At 38.6% G+C, this 24,690-nt stretch overlaps 1 protein-coding gene across 5 annotated transcripts in view; it reads left to right on the top strand.

The window, feature by feature from the left end:
- The window catches only part of LOC127957413 (active breakpoint cluster region-related protein), a 186,693-nt gene that overhangs the window by 93,876 nt on the left and 68,127 nt on the right, over positions 1–24,690 (top strand). For 4 of the 5 annotated variants that reach the window (XM_052555941.1, XM_052555942.1, XM_052555943.1 and 1 more), the window contains 9 exons: positions 1,247–1,354; positions 3,844–3,904; positions 16,409–16,461; positions 17,195–17,335; positions 19,394–19,515; positions 20,271–20,439; positions 22,595–22,717; positions 22,925–23,000; positions 23,470–23,574. In XM_052555941.1, coding sequence (XP_052411901.1) covers positions 1,247–1,354; positions 3,844–3,904; positions 16,409–16,461; positions 17,195–17,335; positions 19,394–19,515; positions 20,271–20,439; positions 22,595–22,717; positions 22,925–23,000; positions 23,470–23,574 — 958 coding nt within the window. Of the gene's footprint in view, positions 1–1,246; positions 1,355–3,843; positions 3,905–3,996; positions 4,354–16,408; positions 16,462–17,194; positions 17,336–19,393; positions 19,516–20,270; positions 20,440–22,594; positions 22,718–22,924; positions 23,001–23,469; positions 23,575–24,690 lie in introns of those variants that run through there. The other variant, XM_052555945.1, reaches the window with a different exon arrangement.

Genomic DNA, 24,690 nt, shown 5'->3' on the forward strand with positions numbered 1-24,690 from the left:
TCGTTCTCAAACACATTTGTGTAGTCAGTGTTTTAAGGATTTGAGTTTGTTAACTATGGAAAAGAGTGTTTTTTTTTAATGGCAAAGACACATTTTTTTTTATAAATAATGTGGTTCCAGGTTATTTAGAAAATGACTTTCATAGAGTGAGACAACAACTTTCTTATGATACTAGGGGTAGGAATTTTAATATTTGTCCATGTAAGTTTAAAAGTTTGATGGGGAAAAACTATGTTTTGCATACAGTGTTAGTAAAGGGAATAAAATACTTTTTATTTTTTTTAAATAATGTTTTGTTAGGAGATATTGTTTTTTATTTCTTCTGGACTTCTGTACATAGTCTATGTCCTTTATATTAACAGTGAGGACTGCAATGGAAATAAGCCAATGGCTTTATTGTTTTTTATTTTCTACAGTTTTTTTTAAGTGTACCTGGTTATTTTGTACAGTTTGTAAACTTGTCAGATACATTTAAAAATAATAATAAAGTTGATAATTGATATGATAATTTAAAAAAAGCCTTGATAAGAGAGCTATGGAACAGTATTGAAAATGACAAGTTTTACAAGATTTTACAGGCAGGCTTAATACTCATTATACTGCTATAAGCTCACAGCCATCTGGATTTGAAACACAGTTACATTTTGGCTTGTTAACATCGAAACATTTCTCTTTTAGATCATCCTGACTTTGGGGCAAAACTTGCTGGGAGTTTTAACAAATTATTATTTATTTATTTATTTATTTATTGCTCAATTACTTTTGACGATGCTAGTGCTGAAGAAATGACACACCTTGTGTTTTAATTTCAGGCCCCAGGATGGTTGTGCTTCACTCTGTATGGGCTTCATAACAGTTCTTCATGTTCCTCTGACTGCTATTACAGCAAATGATCTGTAGTGGTGTGATGAAGTCTGCTTTAAACTCCCCGTCTCAGTCTTTCATTCTCCAGAGCTCTCAGCAGAAACTCTGTTGTCTGTATCTCATGTCTTATCCTGAGGATGACCTCGCTACAGCAGAAAGCGTCCACTGTGAACACACTTTGATGAATTTTCTAAAAGGGCCTACAGATGAAATTAATGTTTCAGCATTGCCATTTTTCAGTCTTTTTCATCCTTATGTATCCTGCTTCTAGTTCTTCCAATCTTTTCCTCCTCTTCTCTGGTTTTCTCGTACCTCCACCTTTCTCTTTCTGTCTGTGTAATTGTACTGCATTTAACACAGATTTTTGCTGCTTGTTTCTTAGGCCAGTCAGCTCGGTGTGTACAAAGCCTTTGTGGACAACTATAAAATGGCAGTGGAGACGGCAGAAAAATGCAGCCAGGCCAACAGCCAGTTTCAGAAGATCTCTGAGGTGAGCTCATCTGCCTCCTAACACCCGCCACTATAGGCCTGATCATTACTGTCTGCATTACCACCCTTCACTAATGAGGAGCTAATGTTTGAAATGGTCCAGATTAACCGTTGTTTAGTCACTGATTAGTATTACATTTTCCCCAATGTAAATGAAAATCTGTGTCTAACATTTTGAATATAGATATAAAATGATGGAACAAATAGATGACAGATTACTTTTAAATATGTAACTGAAACTGCCATTTGTTCAGAATTTGTTCAAAATGGCTAAACAATAAACATGTGACTGTCTTTAAGAATGTGTTTCCTCAACTGATTCGTTCAAACCATACCTTAAATTTAGAGGTCATTTTTATTAATTTACAAATTTGGCATTAAGAAATCATGTTTTTGAATGTTGACTTTTTAAAAAGAATGAATTCATTCATACATTCTATAATAAACCCTGATTAAAGGTTCGGAAACATTATTTTTTTAACAGCATCAAGCTCTTCAAAACATTCAGATATCCATTATACACACAATATTAGTGGTGTTTGTTTCGCTATTACTATTTCTCATACTTATTTGAACAACCCCCCCAACTTTAACAATTAAAATGCTCACATTGTGTCCTGCATCTGCGTCACATTTTGATGCCTCAGACTTGTTTGGCAGATGATTAAATGGGTAAAAATCTCACATTGGAACCATCCAGCCATATCTAAACCTCCCCGATATATCATGGGAGGTGGACCCTTTTGACCTTGTAACACCCTAGCAACCACATGGCAGTTTGCAAAAGCTTCTCAGGACATCCGCATAGCAACATTATTGTAAGGCATTTACATCACTTAAAGGATTTGTTCGCCCAAAAATGAAAATTATGTCATTAATAACTCACCCATATGCTGTTCCAAACATGTAAGACCTCCTTTTATCTTCGGAACACAGTTTAAGATATTTTAGAGTTAGTCCGAGAGCTCTCAGTCCCTCCATTGAAGCTTTGTGTACGGTATAGTGTCCATGTCCAGAAAGGTAAGAAAAACATCATCAAAGTAGTCCATGTGACATCAGAGGGTCCGTTGGAATTTTTTGAAGCATCGAAAATACATTTTGGTCCAAAAATAGCAAAAACTACGACTTTATTTAGCATTGTCTTCACTTCCTTGTCTGTGTGAGAGAGAGTTCAAATCAAAACAGTCTGGATATCCAGTTCGCAAACGAATCATTCAGTTGACCAAATCGAACTGAATCGTTTTAAACGGTTCGCATCTCTAATACGCATTAATCCACAAATGACTTGTTAACTTTTTTTTAAATGTGTCTGACACTCCCTCTGAGTTCAAACAAACCAATATCCCGGAGAAATGCATGCACTCAAACAGTACACTGAATGAACTGCTGTGAAGATGAACACCGAGCCGAGCCAGATAACGAACAATAGACTGACTCGTTCACGAGTCAAGAACCGGTTGCATCGGAGTTCGGATCACCAGTAGTTCTTTCGGACAGTTCGATTCAATAAACTGGTTGAAGAAAATGGTTCACCGGTTCTTTTGCGCTCGACATAATGGCGTCATTTGCGATGATTGCCCTTGATTCAAGCCTTCGGTTTACCCGCGCGGGCTCATAAGACTAGCACAGAATCAGTTCAGTTCAGACGCTCTGTGTGTCGGTCTGCTTCACGCTGAATCACACATGCGCAGTATCATCAGCTCCTCGGTTCACGAATCGGACGCGTCTGACAGAAACGGTTCTTGACTCGTGAACGAGTCAATGTTTTGTTCGTTATCTGGCTCGGCTTGGTGTTCATCTTCAGTTCTCTCTTCACAGCAGTTCAGTCAATGTAGTGTTTGAGTACATGAACTCCGGGATATTGGTTTGTTTATACTTAGAGGGAGTGTCAGCCACATTAAAAAAGTTAACAGCTTAAGTCATTTGTGGATTAATGCGGATTTGAACTCTCTCTCACAACAGACACGGAAGAGAAGACAATGCTGAATAAAGTTGTCGTTTTTGCTATTTTTGGACCAAAATGTATTTTCGATGCTTCAAAAAATTCCAACCGACCCTCTGATGTCACATGGACTACTTTGATGATGTTTTTCTTACCTTTCTGGACATGGACAGTATACCGTACACACAGCTTCAATGGAGGCACTGAGAGCTCTCTGACTAAATCTAAAATATCTTAAACTGTGTTCCGAAGATAAAAGGAGGTCTTACATGTTTGGAACAGGATAAGGGTGAGTTATTAATGACATAATTTTCATTTTTGGGTGAACTAACCCTTTAATGTAGATCTAGTTATAATCATCAGCTTGGTGCATTTGCTCACACACGCACACATACATACACAAGAAGCCTTCTCCATCACATTTCTCTTCATTATTCCATACAGGAAGTATTCGTCACATTCTGCTGCCCGAGCCAGGCATGAGCTCTGTATGTGTGTGTGTGCTTCTGTCTGTGTATATTTCTAGTGTGCATCTTCTCTGTCGACAGAATCTGAAAGTTAAAGGTCCTAAAGAATCCAAGGACTGCCCCACATCCGCCACCATGGAGGGTAAGAGTGTATCTATTGATCAGTGATGTGTGTGACATGCATGAGCGATCTGCATTTACAGTGCAGTAAAATGTGTGTTGATTGATGGTTCATTGAGAGAGTGGATGCTTCTGTTTGAATGAGTGAACTGCGAGCAGTGTCTCTTTAAGAATGAGTTCAGCTCTACATCTTTCCTACTTGTGTATGCAGCATCCACAACTCAAATGTGTGTGAGTGTGAGGAAGAGTGCGCGCTTGCTCATTCTGAGTGGTTTGGAGAGCAAGAGTCTCTCTCTCTCTCTCTCTCTCTCTCTCTCTCGCTCTCTCTATGTCTTGGTGGTGTTTGTGAGGGACGGATAAAAGGGGGTGCAAAAATGAGGATGAAGTAGTGAGAGAGCAGTCTGCAGGATCACTGGAAGTTTGTCATGGAGGTTCTGCTGGTTCTCCGGTTGTGTTGTAACTGCACCTATGGTAACTATAACCGCATTTTAAGGCTTTGATAGTCTTGATAACTTTCCATTTGTGATTTTTATGCAGATTGGTTTAAGAAATTATTTTCTGTCTGTGGTTTTGAACCATTCTAGAGCTTAGTTCTGCTGCTAAACACGTTTGATCTAATTTCAGTGCATTTGTCTGTAATTATGCATGTCTGATATTTCAATGCAGTTGTAAGACCTTAAGCATCATGGCACTTATAAAACAGATCATTCTGATTCTGGCTTCTAATTGGTCATTACCGAATTCGAGCCATGCTAAATATGCAATATAGTAACAGCACTTTTACTTGGATCCTGTGCACCATAGATGATATTTCAGCGATTAAATCATCAGACTGAGGATGTCGTGATATATAAACTTAAAATAATGTCTTAGGAAAAATGTATGTTTTAAATTGTTCATGTGTTGTTCCTGATAATGCCCTTTAGCCATGACTGTATTTATCATTTCTTTTCTCATAATGTATTGCTTTAGTATGTATAAGACAGAGCTCTGGCAAAGTGTTTGATGGATAGGAATGTGTAAAATCCATATGTAAATATTTAAATGGGTTTGAAACCAACCTGGTACACAGTAAAATTTAACTTCCAAATGAACAACTGGAACTGTTTTCTCCTGTTCTAATTGGTCAATGGATGTTTATGTCAGAATGTGCTCAGATGGGTCACGTGCCCAAAAAAATTTGCACATCTATTTACAACAGAGTATTGTAAAGATAAACAGAATTAAAATTGCTTTATTTTTGTATCATTTTATCCTAAATCTTTTGGTGTTGACAGACACGCATCAATGAAGTCTGCATGTTCAAACTCTACAAAACAACACAAGATGAAAATAAAAATATGACTCAAACTAAGAACACATTCACTTTTTTGAATGGAAAGTCTGCACCATCCAAAATGTGTTTTTGTGGTGTATTGAATTACTAAAATTCAACCAAAATGGCCTTATTTCCAGTTTGGACTCATTTTAAGGATATGCTAAATTGTTCTATACATTTTGTTGATTTTGAAAGCATTTTTTGTATACAGTTAGTATGATAAACAAGTATGGTTTTGATTACCAATATAAAAACTTGATAAGTAGCACTGTAGTGACTGATAGAAGACTGCAGTCTGACTGTCAGCATGCTGTTTTATGGACATGCATTCATGTGTATGCATTTGCTTCTTTGAAGTTCCTCTTTCCACCCCAAGGTGACTGGAGGATTATCTCCCACAATGCACCAGGTGATAGACAGATGATAGATGATAGACAGATAAAGGTACACTTCAAAATGCACAACTGGCATAGAAAGGAAAGAGGTATAACAATATAGAAAGATTGTAACAAGCACTGAAGAATTGATCAGTAATCTCCTGTGCACTTTCTCTCTCATGCAATCAGATTTTTAGCTACCAAATTATAGCCAATCAGATGTAATCAACCCCCTAAAGAGTGGAGCCAAGTCTGTGTCAGAGTGTAAACAAGGGATGAAATGGAGCAAATGAAACCCTTGAAAATGTGAGAAATGTGACACTAGATGAATGCACACTGTTGTATTTCGAAAGATTTGTGGCCTACAAAATAACACATCAACAAAAAATTTTGTTTTGTTTTCGCTTGCTTTGTATTTGGTTTATCTTATAAGATAAGATGGCCTACAAAATAACACATCAACAAAAATTTTTGTTTTGTTTTCGCTTGCTTTGTATTTGGTTTATCTTATTTTATAGTTTTATTTTTTAAGAATTGTTTTGAGACATAGAGAATGTTTTGGAGAATGCACCAAGTTTGCAATCCTTCTAATTAATAAAATATCATGGCCTTAATAGACAGTTAAAGATTGTTACACAGTTTTCCCCTGTGGTTAGCTAGTAAGAGTCTAGCAGTAGAGTATTGGCTCATTTCCACTGAGCGGTAAGGTTCAGTACATTACTGTACGGTACGCAGTTATTTCCGCTTCCTCTGTCAGAAGTTGTGAATGGTGCCAAAATAGCGAACTGTACTGTAGCATTTTTGGTACCCTTCTGTTGGGGTACCTAGCACAGCAAAAGTGTAACGTTTTTGCTGTACTTTGGATCAAATAAATGCAGGCTTGGTGTAAAAAACATTATACATCTTAACAGTTCAAAATCTTTTGACTGGTAGTGTATATATAATATATTTAATACACCAATTTTTACCAGTTTGTGAAGATGTTTCTTAACCAAACATGATAACTGCTCCCTCTGTGTCAGCGGCAGTGCAAACACAGATTTGAATGATCCGATAAGACTTTGTCAAAGGTTTAATAGACTCTATTTGTTGTTTTCATTTAGAAATGAGATTGTGTGGGTTTCTGAATTGAGATCGCGATCTTTTAACGATTAACCGTGCAGCTCTTATTCATATGAATGTAATATTTACTGTGCTACTTTATCTGTATCTGATTTAGAACTAGCAGAAATCTGTGAGAAATATAAAGACCCAAAGACAAAAGAACCTATAAAAATTCATTATTATAGAAGCAATAGCCACGTGGGCAACGCTGTGTCATATGCCATAGCTGTGCACAAGATTTTTGAGTCTCAGCTCCAGAATTATTTGTTCATTAATGACGTCATCAGCGACTAGTCGACTTTGACTCGACTTTCATCACATAATTCGACCCCAAGTCCATGTATTAAGTTTGTTTATGCTTTACATGCCTCTAATGTCTTCTGCCACTGAGCGAAACCTGCTTTGTCCAATCATATCTCAGAGTACAGTATGTCCCAACCAATACCAGATCTCAGTTCTTCTCTTTCAGACCCTAGCTGATGTGACAGAATTCCTCAAGCATAAGAACTGACTAATATTTGTCTTATGTGAGCATGATTCAGGCAGTGTCGGCCCACTGCAATTTTTTGCAATATTTGTTTTCCTCTTCCAAAGCTAGTTAGACTCATAAAAGTGACATTTAGATGAATTCATCTCCCAATGATACTAAACTCACTCAACTCAGTGTGGGTGGATTGAGAAAAAATGGAAAGGGTTCAACGGTTGAGATCTGACTCAGAAGCTCACCTAAAAGTGTTTTCAGATGCATATGAATTTAAACTGTATTCTTTGTTAAAGAGATGCCCCCCTCCATTCTGCTTGTTTATACTTTAAACAGTGTATTTTAATGCATATAATACTGTAAGTGAGAATTATTGTCATTGTTGCCTTTATGGAAAGTCCTTGATATATGTATATAAGTGTGTGATCCAACTATTGTAGACAGAGATTGAAAGTGACCAAATTTGATGATTAATCACACAATGCTGTCCCCATTTGACCTTGACAACTCCCAGTACAAAGACACAAATACAAAAACATAGTACAGATGTCTACAGTACCTACTGTAATCACTCCATAACCCGCTGCTCTATTTCTCTCATATTCTCTCATATTACTCTGGTCCTTTTTTTACTCTCAGTCCAGCAGGATGAATGTATGGGAAATCAGTAGTTATATTGATCGAGAGGGGTTTATTCTGAGACTGACTGTGTGAAGGGCATCTTGAACTTAAATTAGTATGCATGTGTCTGTGCTGAGATGTGCTTCAAGGTTGTGATTGGATGTCACAATCTAAAGCGGCTGTCCTGGGCTGCATCTCTCAAAAGCATTGTTAGTCTGAGTAGCGCATAGAGAGCACTGGTGCCAGTGCTTTTGGGAAATGAAGACCTGATTGGTTCCCTTCCAGATCCAATCAGCTGGGATTGGTTAGGATTTGTGAGGTAGAATGAGCTAAGGTCCACTGACTAGGGACTAGAATAGAAACTGCATAGCACCAATGCAATTAAAACACTTACAGTAACCATTCATTTAGTACAACTCTTATCACAACCCTTGCACCCACTTAACAAGACTGTAGCAACCACACCACTGTAGCATCTGCCTAACAAGCACCAGGACAACAACCCTGAACAGCATATCCCATAGTAACCACTAGGGCTGGACAATATATCGAACGATATGATCATGCACATCTCCTCAGTAAAGTCGGTTCCGTGATTAGCGGTAAATCCCCATCACCTGATTTCCAATGGAGCGGCAGTTAAAACACAGAGCCGTATTTCACTGACAAGTGATTTACTTGTGATTTACTATATCACAGAACCAGCTTTACTGGCGAGATGCACATAATAAACGCATGTGATTTATCATGCAGCCCTATTATCAACACTGTAACAACCACAAAGAACACCCTCGCAACTATCTAGTGACCAAACAGAACACCATAACTCAGAGCAAAGACCTAGCAATGCCCTAGCAACCGACTAGCACGATGTGGCAACCACAAAGAACACCCTAGCAACTACCTACTGACCAAACAGAACACCATAACACATAGCAAAGACCTAGCAATGCCCTAGCAACCGACTAGCACGATGTAACAACCACAAAGAACACCCTAGCAACTACCTACTGACCAAACAGAACACCATAACTCATAGCAAAGACCTAGCAATGCCCTAGCAACCGACTAGCACGATGTAGCAACCACAAAGAACACCCTCGCAACTATCTAGTGACCAAACAGAACACCATAACTCAGAGCAAAGACCTAGCAATGCCCTAGCAACCGACTAGCACGATGTAGCAACCACAAAGAACACCCTAGCAACTACCTACTGACCAAACAGAACACCATAACTCAGAGCAAAGACCTAGCAATGCCCTAGCAACCGACTAGCACGATGTAGCAACCACAAAGAACACCCTAGCAACTACCTAGTGACCACAGAGAACACCATAACTCATAGCAAAGACCTAGCAATGCCCTAGCAACCGACTAGCATGATGTAACAACCACAAAGAACACCCTAGCAACTACCTAGTGACCAAACAGAACACCATAACTCAGAGCAAAGACCTAGCAATGCCCTAGCAACCGACTAGCACGATGTAGCAACCACAAAGAACACCCTAGCAACTACCTAGTGACCACAGAGAACACCATAACTCATAGCAAAGACCTAGCAATGCCCTAGCAACCGACTAGAATGATGTAACAACCACAAAGAACACCCTAGCAACTACTGTACCTAGTGATTAAACAGAACACCATAACTCATAGCAAAGACCTAGCAATGCCCTAGCAACCAACTAGCACGATGTAGCAACCACAAAGAACCCCCAGCAACTACCTAGTGACCAAACAGAACACCATAACTCATAGCAACTGACATAGCAACTGACCAACCAACAACACCATAGTGACCACAAAGAACATCTTAGCAACTTCCTAGCGCCCATCCTTAACACTGTATGCCATAGCAACCACCTAGCAGTGTTCTAGCAAGCACAAATAACATACTAACATATTTCTAAAAACCACCAAGGAAAACGTAAAATGCTTGCACTCAGTCAGAAGATGTAAGAACCGCAGCACCATTCCAACCATCCCAACATTGTGCTGACATGTTTTGCACAGACAAGCAAAATTACACATATTTTGCACCAAATCCAATATAGAAAATGCTGATAAAGCCATTTGAAGGCTAGTGCAAATGAACAATGGCATGAGAGAGACAAGACTGATTACTGCTTTTATATCTTAATTGATAAATGATGCTGTGCTAGTTTAGCTCACTTCTCTGTTCTGCTCCTCAAACATTTCTTTCTACTCTCTCTCTCTACTGTAATCCATCAGCCTTGCAGAGGCTTGTGGGAAATATGCTCTGTCAGAGAGCTCTGCTCTGTTGTGATGTGATACTGTAATTAGATGAATTGAGCGTGAGTAAGAAGGGACTGCTGGGAATCATTGTCCATTAGAGTGAAAGACAGCAGGATCACCATAGGACCTGTCGTAACCGTCAGACAATGAAGATGTGAACGTGCAGAATTCTCCCACTAGTACTGTCAAACAAATGAGAGACAAAGCTCTTTCCTGATCATTGCTCACAAGACTGTGCGTGTCAGTTCACTTTAGGAAATTGTGTGTAGCAGTGCTCATTGTGTGTACCTGGTACTTCTTGAAAGACAGTAATCTAACCTTGATAGGTGGCAAGCAGAAGCAGAATCACTTTTGGAATTATTTTTTTAAAGATGACTTTAAAAGAGCTTGTGCATTTATATGTTTGAACGCAGAATGTTATCATCTGTTGGTGTGAACTCTTATTTAAACAGGTGTTTAAAATGGTACTTCTACTACACTGTTGAATTTTGTTCCTTGTTTCAGTGGATAATCCTGCAGAAATGCTGCTCGACTGGGAGATACAGCTTCAGTTCAGGATGAATAACATTCACCATTTTAACTATTAAACCGATAGCTCACCCAAAAATGACAACTCTGTCTGTGGGAAAAAAATACTATACATTCTTTAAAATATCTTCTTTTGTGTTCAACACAAGAAAGAAATTCACACAGGTTTAGAATAACTTGAGTAAATAATTAAATATTTTTTGGGCAAACTGTCTCTTTAAATAAAATCTAGATGTTAGCTCAATTTAGCAAAACCTCCCTTGATAGAAATAATGACTAATGATAATGTTTCAAGAACTTGCAAAGCAAGGTTGTCGCTATTTCTTCTAATTAATAATACAGCCATATATATTTACAAAGATAATGTTGCATTTAGGGCTGCACGATAAATCGAAATGAAATCGTAATCGGAAATATGAACCTCCAAGTATGCCCCACAAAAGAAACACAGGACATCCCTGCAGCGGTTGCTGAATAAACAGAAGATATAAATGCTTTCATTGATTCAATAAGACTAATAAACACACGACTACAGCAATATATGGTTTATCTGAGTTCTTCTTACTATAATTCTCATTATAATAAAATATATCAATAATGCAGTGCTAATCGCATAGTAAGAATACTATGAAATATGTTGCGTGCCTTATTCTGTGTAGAAGCCACATCATCTCGCAGAAGGGTTTATTTCAAACACTGGGCTGGCGTTATGTTATTTTCAAGTTATTTTCACGTGAAAACATTTAGCCTGCCCTGGACCAGGTTCGTTTCCCAGCACAATTTGTCACAGTGACAGAGCTTGATCTACTGTATGTTAAATTTGCTTTATGAAACCAAATAATTTGACATTGAGTCAGACTAACCGAAATAAGCCTGGCTTACTTGGTAAACTTGTTTTATGAAACAGGCCTGTGAGGCGTTAGAAGTCAGAAGACACTTAATTTATGATTTGTTCTAGGGATGCAGAAATACTATTGGACCAATATTGCAATCGGCCAATAATGGCTTTAAATTTTAATATCGGCATTGGCCTGATATAAAAAATTATGCCTATATGCCTTGCCGATAAGAGAATCAGAATCAGAATCAGAATCAGAATGAGCTTTTTTGCCAGGTATGTTTACACATACGAGGAATTTGTTTTCGTGACAGAAGCTCCGCAGTACAACAGAATGACAGCGACAGAACATAAAACACATAATAAAAGAATAAAAAATACAAATAAGTAGATAGTGAATGACAATATACAAATGACAATTGTAGGCAGGTATATTACAAAATGAAGTTATGTATGTACATATATATTGTGTGCAAAATTTAAGTGTATACTAAGTATGTGTGTTAGATAAATAAAGTGTGTGTGTATATAAATATAAAGTGTAGTGTGTTCGCCGTTATTATAAGCTGTTCATAAGATGGATTGCCTGAGGGAAGAAACTGGTCCTGTGTCTGGTCGTTCTAGTGCTCAGTGCTCTGTAGCGTCGACCAGATGGCAACAGTTCAAAGAGGGAGTGTGCAGGATGTGAGGGGTCCAGAGTGATTTTGACAGCCCTTTTTCTCACTCTGGATAAGTACAGTTCTTGAATAGAAGGGAGAGTTGAACCGATGATTCGCTCAGCAGTCCGGACTACTCTCTGTAGTCTTCTGAGGTCAGATTTAGAAGCTGAGCTGAACCAGACAGTTACTGAAGTGCAGAGGATGGATTCAATGATGGTGGAGTAGAACTGTTTCAGCAGCTCCTGTGGCAGGTTAAACTTCCTCAGCTGGCGAAGGAAGTACAACCTCTGCTGGGCCTTTTTCACAATGGAGTCAATGTGAATGTCCCACTTCAGGTCCTGAGAGATGGTGGTTCCCAGGAACCTGAATGACTCCACTGCAGTCACAGTGCTGTTCATGATGGTGAGTGGGGGGAGTGCAGGGGGGTCTCTCCTGAAGTCCATGATCATCTCCACTGTTTTGAGCGTGTTAAGCTCCAGGTTGTTGAGACTGCACCAGACAGCCAGCTCTTTTACCTCCTGTCTGTAAGCAGACTCGTCACCGTCCTGAATGAGGTGTGGTGTCGTCTGCAAACTTCAGGAGCTTGACAGAGGGGTCCTTAGACGTGCAATCATTGGTGTACAGGGAGAAGACCAGTGGGGAGAGAACACAGCCCTGGGGAGCTCCGGTGCTGATTGTACGGGTGCTGGATGTGTATTTTCCCAGCCTCACTAGCTGCTGCCTGTCTGTCAGGAAGCTGTTGATCCACTGACAGACTGAGGTGGGCACGGAGAGCTGATTTAGTTTGGGCAGGAGGAGGTTTGGGATGATCGTGTTGAAGGCCGAGCTGAAGTCCACAAACAGGATCCTCACATAAGTCCCCGGTCTGTCTAGGTGTTGCAGAACATAATGCAGTCCAATGTTTACTGCATCGTCCACAGACCTGTTTGCCCTGTAGGCAAACTGAAGAGGATCCAGCAAGTGTCCAGTGATGTCCTTCAGGTGGGCCAGCACCAGTTTTTCAAATGACTTCATGACTACAGATGTTAGAGCCACAGGCCTGTAGTCATTTAGTCCTGTAATTTTGGGTTTCTTAGGGATGGGGATGATGGTGGAACGTTTGAGGCATGAAGGGACTTCGCACAGCTCCAGCGATCTGTTGAAGATCTGTGTGAAGATGGGGGCCAGCTGGTCAGCACAGGATTTCAGACAGGCTGGTGTAACACAATCTGGGCCTGGTGCTTTTTTCCTTTTCTGCTTCCGGAAGACCTGGCGCACCGCATCCTCGCTGATCTGAATTGCAGGTGCCCCACCTGAGAGGGGGGATGCAGGAGGTGTGAATGGTGAGAGTGCTTGATTGGAGAGGTGTTCAGGATGGGTTGCAGGAGCTGTTAATGGTGTGAACGGTAGTTTGGAGAGGCATTCAGGGCTGGTTGCAGGAGTTGTGAAGGCTGTGAATGGTTTTGTGGGGAGGCGTTCAGGGCAGGTGATGGGTGTTCTTTCAAACCTGCAGTAAAACTCGTTCAGATCGTCTGCCAGTCGTTGATTCTCCACAGTGCTGGGGGGTGGTGTCTTGTAATTGGTGATGTTCTTTAGACTTTTCCACACTGATGCGGAGTCGTTGGAAGTGAACTGAGTCCTTATTTTTTCAGAATAATTCCTCTTTGCCACTTTGATCTCCTTTTCCAATGTGTATTTAGCCTGTTTATACAAGACATTGTCCCCCTTCACATAAGCATCTTCTTTGGCCTGACGGAGCTGTCTGAGTTTTGCAGTGAACCACGGTTTGTCATTATTGTAAATTAGTTGAGTCTTTGTAGGAATACACATATCCTCACAGAAACTGATATATGATGTTACGGTCTCTGTGAGTTCATCCAGATCGGTGGCAGCAGCTTCAAAAACACTCCAATCAGTGAGGTCAAAACAAGATTGTAAATCCTGCTCTGCTTCATTAGTCCATCTTTTTACAGTCCTTGATACAGGTTTAGCTGATTTTAGTTTCTGCCTGTAGGACGGTATTAGATGAACCAGAAGGTGATCAGAACGTCCCAAAGCTGCTCGTGGAACAGAATGAAATGCATCCTTTATTGTGGTGTAACAGTGATCCAATATATTACTGTCTCTTGTGGGACAAGTGACATGCTGTCTGTATTTTGGCAGTTCACGGGACAGATTGGCTTTATTAAAGTCCCCGAGAATGATTAAAACAGAGTCCGGGTGTTGTTGTTCTGTGTCTGTGATCTGATCAGCAAGTGTCTGTAAAGCTGAGCTCACATGCGCTTGAGGATGGATGTAAACACTCACCAGAATGAACGAGTGAAACTCCCGCGGCGAATAGAACGGCTTGCAGTTAATGAAGAGTGTTTCGAGATTTGAGCAGCACGTCTTCTTTAACACAGTTACATCTGTACACCACCGTTCATTGATGTAAAAGCATGTCCCACCGCCGCGCGATTTCCCCGTTGATTCTGTGTCACGATCCGCTCTAAACAGCTGAAAGCCCGGCAGATGGAGCGCGCTGTCCGGTATGGTGTCATTCAGCCAGGTTTCCGTGAAACACAGAGCAGCAGAGTGTGTGAAATCCTTATTTGTCCGAGAAAGCAGAAGGAGTTCGTCCGTTTTGTTGGGTAGAGAGCGGAGATTTGCCAGATGGATGCTAGGCAATGGCGTTCGAAATCCGCGCTTCCTGAGTCTGACGAGCGCTCCCGCTCGCTTCCCCCGTCTGCGCGTCCTGAAGCGCTTGATCAGCGCCGCCGCTCCTCCGATAACAACGTTCAGTAAAACGTCTGAATAATTGAAATCCGGTAAAATATCCTGTGTTGTGTTCTGCCGAATGTTCAGCAGTTCTTCCCTGGTGAAACTGATGGCAGGAATATAACTAAAGACAGGACAAACTAACAAAAACACAAAAACATATGCAGAGCTCGTCACGGAGGCAGCCATCCTGTATCGGCGCCAGCGAAGAGGAATACATTAACTCACAAGCTCAGGGTGTGCTAGTGATAAAATCACGTCAGCAGTGTGGCTCATTTTTAAAGCAAAGTTTTGCCTAAATGATGATTAGATTCACTGTTTTGGATAGCCGCATTTAAACTGAGAATGCATGTAGAGAATGTGTTCGGGTGTGTGATAGAGTCAACAGTAATAGCACATGCAGTGGCAGCCTTCCCCGGGTCCTATTGCCCATTCAGTAAGGAGTTTTAATTCTGTTGGGGGCACTGTTGGCCTACTTCTAATAAAATGAAATGAGCATAAAGGGCTGCCCACTGCTCCGGCTGTGAGTTCACAGTGTGTGTGTGTTCACTGCTGTGTGTGTGCACTTAGGATGGGTTAAATGCAGAGCATGAATTCTGAGTATGGGTCACCATACTTGACTGTATGTCACATCACTTTCACTGAGGAAACCACTGCATCTTTATGAAAATAAACTAATTAATAAAATGCAGCAATTGAATATAATTTATTTATAGTTATTTTCAAATCTTCAATATACTGTCAATATAATTTTTTTGTTTATTTAATTCTAACAAATAAGTTATTTTTTAAAACTAACCAAAATTAAAAATAATTTGCTTATCATTTCTGCGAATATCGATCATATTGCATCGAATCACATTGTGTTGAATGTAATCAAATCGAAATCAGATTGACTGCATCGTAATAATCGCATCGCATTGCATTGCATTGCATCGCATTGCATTGGTAGCTGTTTCATATGTATCTTTAATGTATCATATTGTTGGCTCTGCATTGAGATTCGGAGATGGAGATGCACATCCCTGCTATTTAATAGTTTACCTATAGCGGCTAATGAATTGGAAGTCTTGCACATTTAAAGAAAATAGCTTATTTCTGCATTTCAAAATGAGTTGGATAAATGGAACAGAATAGCAGAAGCTTGGACGAGGGTACATGGTATGAGGTATTCATATCCCACTGCAGTCTTTAGAATCACAGATGTGGCTAGAGGGAGGGCATGATACTGTGAGCTGACAGATATGCGTTTCCTTCTCTCTCAATCTGTCAGCTTATTCAGAGTGTGTGGATTTACAGAGAGTAGAACTAAAGACATAAACTGAGTCTCCTCTCTGTGTTTGCATTCATTTGTCCTGGATGCTCATGTTTGTGAAGAGATGATGCTATTATCTGTAGTGATTGGCTGCTCAGTCAGCTGTGTAATAGAGTTTGGGAAAGGGTGTTTCTTCATTTTTTTTTCTCTTTGGGTTTGCTTGGAGCATTTGTATGATTGGAAGTATAAGTGTTTTTTTTTGTTGAGATCTTATAAATCTTACCGTATAAAAGGATATTTCATGACTTATGACTCTATAAATAATTCTTTAATGTTTGTTTTTGCAGCTCTCCTCTACAAGCCTATTGACCGCGTGACTCGCAGCACTCTAGTCTTGCATGTGAGTTTCTCTCTTTAAAAATGTATACGTCTATTGATTGCATGTCCTCAGGTTTAAAACTGTAAGGTCATCTTTACTAAGACAAATTCACAGGCTATTGTGTTTAGTTAATCAATTCAATAGAGATTTGGCTCTGTCAATAATCAAACACTTGATTTGTTAACTTGAAAGATTGTCTTTGCATGTTAATTATTTGCTTATTTTCTATAATGACATGTTGGCCTTGTACAGATGTTGACCTGTAATCCATAATTAAGTGCGATCTGTCCCATAAAGAGGCACTCCAACTATCAAACTCTACTGTGTAAAGATCATCATATGCTATAAAATACCAGTAACAACGTCAAAACCACTTTTCTTAATGGATCTTAAGGATATTAAAAATCCAGATATATATCATTAAAACTGGTAAAACCTGCATGAGAGGAATCTTAAAAAAATAAAAAAATAAATCAAACCTATTCAAATAGAAATCACTTTTTTGTAATTGTAGTAGTGTTTTACAATATTGCTGTTTTTAATGCATTGTATTCTGACATAAATTTCAAACACATTTAGCCTTAGTGAGCATAAGAAAACATTTTTTTTAATAAACTGTAGTGTAGGTTTATCTTATTTCTTTTTATTTATTTATAGTTAGATTGTAACTTAAAGAATAAACATACTGTAAATCTCAGATATGTTATCTTTATTTATTTATTTATTTTTATTTATATTTTGTTACTTTTTTCAGGACTTGTTGAAACACACTCCTAAGGATCACCCAGACTTCCCTCTGCTTCAGGATGCTCTGAGAATATCCCAGAACTTCCTGTCCAGCATCAATGAAGAGATCGACCCACGCAGGACTGCCGTGACCACACCGAAGGGAGAGGTGTGTGACTCTGTGTGTCTCTACCAGCAGAGAAAGATGATACAATATACTGAATTTTACAAAAGCTGTTCTCTGCTGTGTATGCAAAATTATAGAATGAGGCATTTCTAAGACAGTTGAGGTGTCAATACTTTTATAACAGTGTTTTCACACCTACTTTATTAATAGCTTTTAAATTTGGCACCTGGTATGTGTACTTAGTTTCAGTTTGTGGCTTTTATGTTGCATTCGTTCCCACTGCACCAGATGCACTTTTACCTACAGGAAACCATCAGTCCAAGACCACCTCAGTTGAGTCTCAATTTATTAAAAGAATCACTTTTTCTTTTCTGTTACCTGACTATTGAATTAATCAAATAAACAATCAAATGATTAATCACTAATGAGCTGCAATCATTCAGGGGTGCATTTTGTGCTTTATCAAAAGTGTCATGAACTCACATACCACTGTGTGATGTAATTCAAAACCTGAAACAAAAGATGCCACCCTCTCCTCATTCTCCTGCATTGTTGGGCATGTTTTCAACATGACAATGACTGTATACAGTACATTCTCCCTAACGTAACACTCTTGGGCACCTTTGGGGAGATTCTGTAGAGATGAGTTGAGCAGCACTCACCATTTAAGACCAGGGCATTTAAGGAGGTTCTCCTCCAGGAGTTAAACAGGACAGATGTGAGAATTTTTCATGAACTTGTACATTTTGTGCCAAGAAGGATCAGAGCAGTGTATTTAAAATAATGGAGGACACACGAAATACTAGAATATTATATATTTGTTGACTTAAATCTAGGGTGTACTCATTTTCGCAAGCCTTAATTTAAACAAAACTGGTTAATTTACTTATTTTACAGATATCAATTACATATATTTCTCTTCTTTTATGAAGTATATGATTATTACCTATCAGTTTTTCCATCGTTTAATTAATTGTATTAGGGATCGTAACTTAAATATATATTTTGTATTTGTTTATGGGAAAAAAAGATATAGATTGAATGACAACACACGTGCTGCAAATACTCACAACAAATCCAAATAACAACCAAGTCAAAACACAAAACCAAACAAAGAAATTTTTTATTTGATTGTGTTGTGAGCATTTGCAGCGCGTTCCTTTATTTGTTTGCATTGTTAGTAGGGCTCGGAGGATAAATCGATGCAGAATCGATACGTGGACCGCGATTCCTCTGAAATCGATCCTGAGCTTAGATTTTAACAACAGATGGCGCTCTAATCGAGTTTTTTTGAAGAAGAGTGCTAAAGAGTGCTGTGCATTCGGCTGAGTCATTTAATTTCACTTCATCTTAGAATGCTTTTATGATACAAGATTAATGTAAACACAGCCCACTGTGAACACCTTTGTAATTCGCTTCAAGCTTTTGTAATTTTATGCGTGATTATTTTAGGTTCTGTAATGTGTCTGTAATGTTTTGGAAACGAGCAGAGTACGGGTGTTTCTAAAGCATGCAGTGCCATCTGCTGTTTAAAACTAATCTCAGAATCGATTCAAGAAAGTATCACGATGCATTCGGAAAATCTCAGAATAGATGCTGAATCATTTCTTGATTTGCGATGCATCGATTTATTTTTCCAGCCCTAGTTGTTATCATTTTCAGTACCTGCTGTCAAACTGATGAAGATGTTTTCTTGATTTGCTGGCGTTTTTCTATTTGCATGTGTTTTCTGAAGCTGCTCTCTCAGCCACCAGAAGATTTGTAAGCATCGTAAGCGACCTGCTTCGACTGTTATCCACATTATTGGCACAACGTTATTTAATCAACGTTATTCCCAACCTCTATCTATGACTGTTTGATGAGCTCATGAGCTCCACATGGGAGTATGAGTGGATCAACTGTATTTATCTGTTATCATAATCTCACTTTTCTTCATCGCAATTATTTCAAATAAATATTTGATGTTTGAGTGTCACCACTGTTTATGATCAAGCTGTAGAGTATCAGTGATGAATGACCTTTGTCATCCCTCATGTTCTGTGTGCTTCTGCTCTGATGAGTCCACAGGAAGTAACGCTGGGTGTTTCGTGTCTCTGGCAGGTTCGTCAGCTGGTGAAGGATGGCTTCCTGGTGGAGGTGTCGGAGGGGACGCGTAAACTCCGTCATGTCTTCCTCTTCACAGACCTTTTGCTCTGTGCCAAGATGAAAAAGACCGCAGTTGGGTATGAACATGGACACTCACACACAAACTCACATTCTCTCTAAAGGCCGCTGTGTGTTTGGTGCCAGTAGATGAAGTGTTTTGATTTACAAAGGTGCAACCTCATTTGTCACTCTGTTATTGGTGCGGTTACAGTGCCAGGGACACCATAATATTGATTGACAGCTGCTGTTATCCTGAGGCAGCTCTGTGTTTCTGTAACTAAAGCTTTCCCAGAAGAATAACACGCATAATGTTTATATTAAACACCAGTCTTCTTAATTTACTACACGTAATCTACTCTGGGACATTCAATTCTGGATTTTATCCTCACCACTGACAGAGACTGTGAAGTATTCAGCATCTTCATCAGACTGAATTAGGCAGAAGATGTTTTCAATTGGTTGTTATACATGATGATGAGCAGATTATATTTTGCTGCAAAGCCATGCTGGGCATCATAATCTTTTCATAATAAGAGCGCATTATCAAGAATTTTGACTGCGGAAACATTTTCTGATCCCTGAAGCGTGTGTGCGAATGTTTGTTTACACTCTAAACAATAGAAAGTGCTTAGATTAATTAGTTACATCAGTCTCCACATAGGCATTTCCTGTCAGGACAGGAAGAGAAAGACATCACGAGGCATGTGTTTATGTGTACGTAAATTATACACAATGCACTCAAGTGATATACTTAATATATAAATATACTATGGTTGCCAATTTAAAATATGCTCCTATTTGACATTTAAACATAGCTTGATCTGTTTTTCAGGAGACATCAGCAGTATGAATGTAAATGGTACATCCCTCTGGCTGATCTGAGCTTCCAGACTCTGGATGACACGGATTCTCTCCCTCACGTCCAGACGCTCCCTGAACATGAGATTGAGGAGATGAAGATCAAGATCTCCTCCATCAAGAGCGATATCCAGAAAGAGAAGGTACAGTTTCTCTTACATTCATTTTATATGTGTGTGTGTGTGTGTGTGTGTGTGTGTGTGTATGTATGTATATATATATATATATATATATATATATATATATATATATATATATATATATATATATATATACTTTATACACTGTTCTTTTTCACTTTTTATGTATCAAAGAATCCTGAAAAAATATCACAGGTCCCCCAAAAAATATTAAGCAACACAGCTGTTTCCAACGCTGGTTATAAAGTAATGATGCTAATAATTCAGCTTTGCTTCACATTAATAAATAATATTTTTAACTATATTAAAATAGAAAACATTAAATTTTTTTAAATGTAAATAATATTTCACAAAGTAATTTTTTTTGTGTGTTTATGATCGAATAGATGCAGCCTTGATGAGCATAGGAAAAACATTTAAAAAACATTAAAAATCTTACACACACACACACACACACACAGGCTCCTCAGGCTCCTATGTTTACGTTCATTTATTTCACTTTAATGGCAATAAAAAGAAACAAATCAAATCATCATTAAAGTGAAATAAGTAATGATTTTGGTATGTTTTTGTCTGTTTTTATTTTTATTTTATTTTTCTCGCAGTGATGCAATGCAATAACCATTCTTGGTATCCTAATGAAGCTTTCAGGCAGCAGTGCTATTTTTTTTTAGTATAAGTATTAGTATCATTTATCATTTAAAAAAATCTAAAGAGCCTCTTTCTACTACAAAGAACTATGAGGTTCTTCACTAAATTATCAGTCTTTATTAATCTCAAGTAATGCCAGACTCTGAAGCATTGTTTTGTAGACCTTTGTTTGTAATAAGGGAGAAAGTGGATTTTGTGGTTTGTTTACTGATGTTTGGCATTGCTGAAGCAGGTCACAGTATCTCAGACCGCCCACTTTCATTGTTCAGCTGAGGTCAGCACAGGACAGCGAGGCAGCAAGGAACGGTGACACCCCAGCTCTCAGCTTCGGTAATGTGGGTGACTTCGCTGTGAGAGTGGCTTTGTTTATTCTGGCTGACATGTTCCCCTCTGAAAGCACTCGCTCCTGGGATTGTCAGGGTGTCTCTTCTGGGAGTTTCTTCTGCTCAGAGCCACAGTCATGTAGCCCATTCCATTGTGTCACGTTATTATATAACATTGACACACACACTATCGGACTGAGCAGGGGGGCTCTGGAGTCTTTAATTAGCAGTGGGGGCCTGATAACATCATTTCCAGGAAAGCTCATACACACAATGAGAGGAGGACAGCGTAAACTCTCACAGACACACAAACATTAAGACACAGTTTACATTCAATTCTTCACAAACAAACATTTTGTACTGTTTTAAAATCATGGTTTTCACAAAAATATGAGATAGTCGATAATAATAAGCAATGCTTCTTCATCATCAAATCAGCATATTAGAATGATTTCTGAAGGATCATGTGACACTGAAACACTGACATAATGATGCTGAAAAGTCAGCGATGACATCACACAAATAAATTATATATATTTTTAATTCTATATCACAATTTGATTGTTTTAAAATATTATTTTAACTTTTACTACTTTTTTTTTTAAATCAAATATATGCAACATTGGCATGCATACGTGATTACACACACACACACACACATATATATGTCTATGTCTCCTCATTTTGTCACCCTTGGCTTTTCCATTTCATTTTGGCCTAGTTTTTGTTAAATAAATTATGACACTGTGTGATATGGCATGTGTTGTTGTTCATCTGAGGTTTTACTTTCCCAATTCTAAGACTTGCCAAGGACCAGATTAATTTTTTATTATGTCCTGATATGGAAAACCGTGGAATAGAAATATTTTCAGACTTTTGGACACTGTTGTACGTTGGTGTAGAAATCACTTGCACACATTTGCAATTTTGCTCTGTGGAGCTCTCGGTTTCTTCATTAACTCCGTACTGAGAGTAATAAGAGAGAATGAGAAGGAAAGAGAGGGCTAATGAGAGCAGGAAGTTGCTCTGATTGAAATGCAGATTACTGATTACAGTCATGCTGGCTGCTGTGTGTGTGTGTGTGTTAGTATCTGAGAAACACATGCTGACTGATGTCTCAGGCATATTTTGCCTGTAAGCACATTTTTAAAGCTCTAATATCAGATTGATTTGTGTGTGAACAGAAAGCACAGAAGGCTCAGAGTCGTAATGTGGATCGTCTCAGGAAGAAGATGAATGAGCAGGAGTCGTGTCTGCTTTTACACTCTCCCACCATCCCATTCCGCATCCACAACAAACACGGCAAGGTACCGCATCGCACAAGCATCAGATTTACTGCACTATTCTGTGTGGGAGGCTAGTGTGATGTTTTTTTGACATGATCTCTCAGATATCTTGCTAGACTGGATGTTACATTACATATTTTGCAGTTAAATGAAATGTTTCTGCTGTTTATGGCATTCCAGTAGAGGGAACTATTGTTTTTGTTGAGCTCACTTTCTCTCTCTCTCCAGAGCTACCTGTTCCTGCTGTCCTCAGATTATGAGAGGTCAGAATGGAGGGAGAGCATTCAGAAACTGCAGAAGAAAGGTAAGATGACTTGTTCTATTAAAACATCAGCTTATTATCCATTACAATATCACATCACCAGTACAAAATGACACTATCCTTAATTCCTGATTTGGCGCCACTACCTCTCCTCTACTGCTCTCCAAGGACCACTAGGGGGCCTCAGCAAACTTTACAAAAAAAGGCTGCAAGATGGTTTTATTTATAATATATATATATTCATATATTAAGTTATATTCAGTATATATGTCCTAATATTATAGTAAACTCTCACTGTTTATTTATTTAGATTTAATTTATTTTATTTCTGTTTTAGTGGTAATTGAGTTTGTTTATATCCATTTGGTAATTTTGGTTATTCATGTGTTTTTTTACATAATGTTTATATTTTATTTTTTTGTTGCAGCCTTATTTACATGGTTTTAGTGGTTTTAATTAGTGATAATAACCTTGATGTGTAGAGCTCACTGTGTGTGTGTGTGTGTTTCAGACCCGCAGACCTGTGTGTTGAGTTCAGTAGAGCTACAAGTGTTGACCGGCTCCTGCTTCAAACTCCGAACTGTCCACAACATCCCTGTCACTAGCAACAAAGATGGTAAGAGACAAACAGCTCTCTGCTCTTTGATTCAGTGCTTCGTAGCTTCAACTATAGATGGAGGGATCAAATGCAAATACTGAATAAGAACTTACAGTAGAGAAGAGTAGGGTAAAATGTGTCTGTGATATCAATTTTCAGTTGTTCAGATGTCCAGAAAGTTACATTTAGAAGAACTGCAGTAAAACAGTACTGATTGTACCTTGTTTCTTTCCGTACTCAGTACTTACTACCGCAGTTTTTTTGTTCCTCAATTTCTCTTTCCATCACAGGGAAATCCAAATATACTTCATCAGAAATATAGTTTAGAATGTGGTTTTAATCCACTGATAACCCGTGCCATGTAGATGCTGCTTTTATTTACTTCTGGCCAGAGCAGCGTTTCAGGACTTGGCTGTTTATTTTTGTGAGGACCCTGACATGTTTGAATTTGGATGACATTAAAGCCATCTGTCCATCACCTCCCACATGCAACCCCAGTCAGCAGAGCTGGAGTCGGTCACTATCAAAAGGGGGAAAATTATGGGGGATTGGTGATAGGTTCAGAAATATTATTGCATTCAGGGCTGTGACGGTGGCAGATTTTATCACGGCTGTGGACCAACAACCACCAGAGACGTGGTGTTGATATAAATCTAAATAAATATATATAAAAAACGTAGATAAATATATTAGTGGTGTCAAAATTAGCATGTTAACACAGTCTTCTTTTAACACATTCAAAATATTTAACGCAGTTAACGCAGGCGCGGGGCTAGGCTTGGCCACCCCACTCGCAACTGCTGCTTATGTCACTTTTCTCTTGATAAGAAGTGAATTTATTCAGTCGCAGAACAACTGAGAACAGGAGACGTTTCAGACACACGCTCCACTTCACTTCAGTACCAGGCAATTACTTTTCAAAAACTAATTAATTACTATTACTAAATACATCATCAATATTGTATTTCAATTACTTTACTAATTACTCTGTCTGAAAAGTAACTTATGCTACATCTTAAAATCCATATAAACATTAATAGAAATTAAACTCTTTATTCTTTCAATTTCAGTCAAACATAGAATAGTTTAGCCTTTTAGCTTTAAAACAACTGTAATACTTCAACATTTTTATAA

Source organism: Carassius gibelio, chromosome B5 (assembly GCF_023724105.1).
Source record: "Carassius gibelio isolate Cgi1373 ecotype wild population from Czech Republic chromosome B5, carGib1.2-hapl.c, whole genome shotgun sequence".
Classification (NCBI taxonomy): domain Eukaryota; kingdom Metazoa; phylum Chordata; class Actinopteri; order Cypriniformes; family Cyprinidae; genus Carassius; species Carassius gibelio.